The sequence below is a fragment of the Lotus japonicus genome, chromosome 4 (assembly GCF_012489685.1).
Source record: "Lotus japonicus ecotype B-129 chromosome 4, LjGifu_v1.2".
Taxonomy (NCBI): Eukaryota; Viridiplantae; Streptophyta; class Magnoliopsida; order Fabales; family Fabaceae; genus Lotus; species Lotus japonicus.
In genome coordinates, this window is record NC_080044.1 from 34,134,671 (window position 1) to 34,140,792 (window position 6,122).

A 6,122-nucleotide genomic window follows, 5' to 3' on the forward strand; every position below is an offset into this window, starting at 1 on the left:
GATGCACTCCCCATGTCAGCCATGCTCAAACAATCTTCAAATCCACTCACTCCTATTCCTGAGTCCCAACCAGCTGCACAAACCACCTCTCCACCACATTCCCCAAGGTCTTCATTTTTTCAACCTTCTCCTACTGAAGCACCTCTCTGGAATTTGCTCCAGAACCAACCCTCTAGGCCAGATGAACCAACCTCTCCCATTACCATCCAGTACAACCCATTAACTTCTGAACCCATCATCCATGAGCAACCAGAGCCTAACCAAACAGAACCTGGACCCAGAACCTCTGATCACTCTGTCCCAAGAGCATCAGAACGTCTGGCTCCCAGAACCACGGATACAGACTCTTCCACAGCCCTTACACCTGTATCCTTCCCAACAAATGTTGCTGACTCTTCTCCTTCCAACAACTCTGAATCCCTTCGAAAATTCATGGAAGTTAGAAAAGAAAAGGTGTCTACCTTAGAAGAATATTATCTCACTTGTCCAAGCCCTAGGAGATATCCTGGCCCTAGACCTGAACGTCTAGTTGACCCAGATGAACCTATCTTGGCCAATCCTTTACATGAGGCAGACCCTTTGGCTCAACAAGCTCACCCTGCCCCTAACCAACAAGAGCCTGTTCAACCAGAACCTGAACCAGAACAATCTGTGTCTAACCACTCCTCAGTTAGATCACCCCATCCTCTGGTTGAAACTTCAGAACCTCACCTTGGAACCTCTGAACCAAATGCTCAAATGTTTAACATTGGCTCTCCACAAGGTGCCTCTGAAGCTCACAGCAGCAATCACCCAGCCTCTCCTGAAACCAACCTCTCTATAATTCCTTACACTCACCTCCGACCCACATCTCTCTCTGAGTGCATCAATATTTTATATCATGAAGCCTCATTGATGCTACGCAATGTGCAAGGTCAGACTGACCTAAGCGAGAATGCTGAACATGTGGCTGAAGAGTGGAACAATCTGAGCACTTGGCTAGTGGCTCAAGTTCCAGTTATGATGCAGCTCCTGCATGCAGAGGGAAGTCAGAGGATCGAGGCTACAAAGCAAAGGCTTGCTAGAAGGGTGGCTCTTCATGAACAAGAACAGAAACATAAGCTACTTGAAGCTATTGAAGAAGCCAAAAGAAAGAAAGAACAAGCAGAAGAAGCTGCACGTCAAGCAGCAACTCAAGCTGAACAAGCCAGATTAGAGACAGAACGACTTGAAGCTGAGGCTGAAGCTCTTCGATGCCAAGCACTTGCACCCGTAGTTTTTACTCCTGCTGCTTCTGCTTCCACTCCAGCTCCTCACGCTGCTCAGAATGTTCCTTCTAGTTCTACACAGCCAAACTCGTCCAGACTCGACATTGTGGAACAACGTCTTGACGCTCATGAGTCTCTGCTGATTGAAATGAAGCAAATGATGATGGAACTTCTGCGTCGATCTGATAAACCCTAGCTTTAGGATCTCTTCGTTTTGATTTCTTTTTCTTTATCTGTGTTTTATTTCGTTAACCTCTGGCTCTTTCTTGTTAATCTTTACTTTGCTCGTTTGTGATTATCTATGCATATATATATATATATATATATATATATATATATATATATATATATATATATCTGACATTATGTTTGCAATTTTTTTATTATTCATCATAACCGCTTTTACATCATACATTTTCTTTCTTTTTCCTAAAATCCTAGAATGGAGGATCCCTCCTCATTCTTCTGCACTCCTGGCGCTGCTCTGACCTCTCCTTCTCCAGACGCTCCAGTGCATACTGGATGTTGTTGAGCCTGTCTTTTAGCTCATCCCTCTCCAGAATCTCTTCTGCAGTCTTGAGCTTCTTTTCCAAGATCTCTTTTTCTTCCAACAGCTTTAGTTCAAGCTGGCTGAGTTCTTGCACCTCCTCCACGAAGGCAAGAAATTCCCTCAAGTCTCTCTTCAACTCTGGACACAGGTCCTCCTCCAGCAGTGTCCGTGTTAGCTCTGAGATGGTTGTTGTACCCTTTGGATGCCTAATGTTGAGAAACAAGTCCTCCTCAAAGGCTCTCTTTCTCAGCTCCTCTAATGCGATCATGTATGATGCCATTTTTCTCTGGTATGATATTGTGAAGCTTACCCCTCTCTCCAACGCTTTATATAGGCTTCACTTTCTCTCTGAAAGTTAATGCTCCTACAGTTTCTCGAGGTTAAGTTCTTGGTAACTGACCCTCCTCTTTACTCCCTTGGCCGGTGGTAAACGTTCTTATCTTGCATTAACTCTTCTATTTATTTCGCCTAACTCTGATTCATGCATCGTTTTCATTTTCTTTAAACTTAGACCTTCTCTAAGGGGGAGTACCTTGTACTTCAAGCTAAGTTTTTCACACCCCAAGCTTTTTGCTTATGACAAAAAGGGGGAGTAAACCCAGTTTTTGATGTGTAAGATGTGTTAGTGTGATTTATTTTTCTTTTGGAGAATTTAAGAGTTCCACCTTTATGACCATAGATGTGTCACTGGGAAAATACAAGGAATACATTTCACTTCTTCTGAAGTGATTCTAATTTGACTCTGATACCCAAGACTCTGATACCTTGTCCGTGACTCTGATTACTTATGCGCTCTGATTACTCTATTTTCATCTATGTCATAAGTTTTTCACTCTGAACTCTTATATCATTTAGCTCAGAATCTAGACTTTACTAATGTTTTCATCAAGTATTAGATTCAGGGGGAGCTAAGCTCAGAATCAAGCAGTGACTTGAATTCAGAATGAGCAAGATAAACTATTCACATCAGGATAAGTCTTGTTCTATATCTCTAAACTCTGAGTGAATTCAGTTTAATGTTTAAGAATTGTTCATCAAAAATCTTAGTTTTGTCATCATCAAAAAGGGGGAGATTGTAAGATCAAGTTTGGATCTAGTAGTACAACTCTATGTTTTGATGATTACAAGTTAACCTTTTGATATGAACAATTGTGGTACTCTAACGTGTTTTTCTGAGTGTGCTATTTACAGGCTCTGACCTCAACTCAATCTCACACAAATCAGAAGCACTGTGTATAAAGAGCGACCCAAGCAACGCTTTCGCATTCACCATGTTCAGTATGAACAGTGGAAAAGCTTCAGAAGTTCTGAAGTTATACAAACTCTGATGTGGACTCAGTCACTAGAAGTTCTGAAGATCCAGAAAGTCTGATAACCAAGAAACACTGAAGGCTCAGATATTCTGATGGTGTAGAAGACTCTGAAGATCCAGAAGCTGATTAGTGAAATTCTGATGTCCAGAAGCAAGATACTCTGAAGACCATGTACTTCCCTCTGAGTTCAGAATCAGAAGAAACAATGGTCAGAGGATCTGGGCTTTCCCTCTGACTCTGATCAACCGGCTTCACAAGTTCCAACATGAAGCTTTCCCCTGATCAGAAGTCTCCTAGGTTTAAAGGTCAAGTCGCTATCCAAGTACAAAAGCAACTGTACCTTCCTGACGACCTACCTAACAGTCTCAGACACAGCAGAAGCTGGATTTTCCAGAACTGCCCTCCAACGGTAGCATTTCCCATGCAACGCTCAACCCTAATCCTTGGAGTATATAAAGAGGTTGAAGACTGAAAGAAGCGGCTAGAAGCATTCACATACGCGCAAGACAAATTCAAATTCTTCTAAGCTTTCTTTCATCTGAAATTCATTGAGTTTACTATTAGCTTTTTAGAAGCAAATTTCTTGTAAACAATTCTTTGATAAACAGTTTGTTTAGTTCCTTTAGGAGATCAAGGTTGATCGGATCCTAGAGAAGACTAAGAGAGTGAATCTTAGTGTGAGCTAAGTCAGTGTAATTGTTAGTCACTTGTAGGTTTCAAGTGCAGTTGTAACTCTTACCTGATTAGTGGATTGCCTTCATTCTAAGAAGGAAGAAATCACCTTAACGGGTGGACTGGAGTAGCTTGAGTGATTTATCAAGTGAACCAGGATAAAATCCTTGTGTGCTTTTCTATCTCTTATCTTTAGCACTTAAGTTCTCGAAAGATTTGTCAAAATCTTTAAGGTGGAAGCTTTATCTTGAAAACGTTATTCAAACCCCCCCTTTCTACCGTTTTTCATACCTTCAATTAAGATACATTAGTAGTGTCAAGCCCAACTCTACACCTATAAATAGGGGACGATTACCAATTGTAAGGGACTCTTGGCTCATTTGAGAAATATTCAGATAGAAATTCAGTTATTCTCTCTCTCTCTCTAGCGGTTAGAACTTCTCTCTCTAACACATTCGTATCACTCTCCTCACACTCTGGGTACTCTACCCCCATTCAATGTTCTTAGGATAGAACATTTGGCGCCGTCTGTGGGGATCAGTAGATTTTGATTCCCGGACTACGTGGATCGTGATTCAGCTGAGTGAAGCTCGTTTCTCAGCCCAATTTTTCTTCAGTTTTTTCTTGGTGGATTGTGATTTGGTTCCCGCGCGATTTGCAATTTGATTCCGGGAAGTTCAATTTTCTGTGATATTTTGCGCGATTCAGAGGCTTTTGGTTGAATTCTCGTTTCATCAACAGAGCCTGATGGAGCCGTCTCGCTAAAGACGTGGCAAGGAACCGGAACGAAGTTACATTTCTTCCTCGCGCACCGCGAGGTTAGATAGACATCGTCGTTCAGAGGCGCGCCGCGTTCTGAGGGGTGACTTACGGTTGCAAAATGAGTGTCTGCAGGAGTAATTGAGGTACTATCACCTTCGGCAATGGAATCAAGAAGAAGAGGAAGCTGAGGCCGCTGCTGAGGTCAAACCTTTCTCGGCCGCAGTACGAGAGGTGACCGTGCCGGACGGTATGACACACCTCGTGTTGGAAACGTACGATGAGGAAACCGATCCGAAGGATCATCTACTTCGTTTCAATGCAAAGATGGCGATGAGCGCAGTTTCTGACGTGGTAAAGTGTAGAATGCTTCCATCCACATTCCGAGGAGCAGCTATGGACTGGTTTATGGCTTTGCCTCAGGGATACCTAGCCAAGTTCCGCGACTTCTCATCAAAACTCCTCGACCATTTCTCCGCGAGAACGATCGAAGATTTGTTTGATGTTCGGCAGCGGGAGCGTGAAACCTTGAAACAGTATATGAAGCGATACAGTGCTGCAGCCGCAAGGTTCGAGGAATTGGAGCCACGCATGTGCGTGTGCGCTTTCAAAGGCGGCTTGTCCCGGGGAGAGTTTAGCCGCGAACTAAGTAGGGAGTTAGCATGCTCATTGACGGAAGTCCGCGCCCGAGCGCAAGACTACATCCTAGAAGAGGAAATTGAAGCATACAAGAGAAAGCACGAGAGGGCAGCGAAGGTGGCGCTGGCGAGGAAACGGATACAGGATGAGGAAGCAAGTCACGAGCGGAAGGTTAAAGAAGCTGACCGATTTGTTAAGAAAAACAAGGGAGGGCTACCCAGTTCAGGAAGAAAAAACGCAAGGGACCGGCGTTCTCAGCGAACAGCGGAAACAAGCCGGCGAACGAGGCCGAAGGGGCGCTCAGGTAAGGAGTTGACAAAATTACTCTTGAAAGCAGGAATTGAAGACATGAAAAGGGAGGGCGAGTGCAGAATGGACCCAGGGTACAAGGCGAAGGATCAGCCCAAGTAGTGCGAGTACCACAACTTGGAAGGTCATAACACCACCGATTGTTTCACGCTGAAGGGTCAAATCAGGCAGCTAATCAGGGCGAGGCAGCCACGGGCGGCGAAGAGGAAGGAGGCTGAAGAAGCTGACAGCGGCGAGGGCAAAGGAACGGTGGAAACGGCTAACGTGATTGTTGGGGGTTTTGAGGGTGGCGATGGCGTACCAACAGTAGGACGAAGACAAGCGGGGGTAACAGCATCAGTGCAAGGGTATCCCTTGATATCGTCCGCAGATTTTGAGGGAATCAAGACCCATACGGATGCCCCTTGGTGGCAATGGTAAGAATTAAAGGTTTCAATGTGCAGAGGGTGTAACACCCCCTTTTTCCCATTGTTTTATTTAAAAACGTTTATCAGAGTTTAAAAACATATCAAGGGAGTATTACACTTCTTCATGAAAACTGATTAAAATTAACACTGATTATGTTTGAAACTTTATAAGTTCATATGCTTTCCAAAGAATGAATTATTTCTGGCAATAAAATTTCTAAACCAA

The 6,122-nt window shown here is 43.8% G+C and overlaps 1 protein-coding gene across 1 annotated transcript; it reads left to right on the plus strand.

Moving 5' to 3' along the window:
• Positions 1–4,793: 4,793 nt before the first annotated feature.
• Positions 4,794–5,591, plus strand: LOC130712658 (uncharacterized). The gene has a single exon (XM_057562477.1). The coding sequence runs from the start codon at positions 4,794–4,796 to the stop codon at positions 5,589–5,591; it is 798 nt and encodes a 265-aa protein (XP_057418460.1).
• Positions 5,592–6,122: the final 531 nt, after the last annotated feature.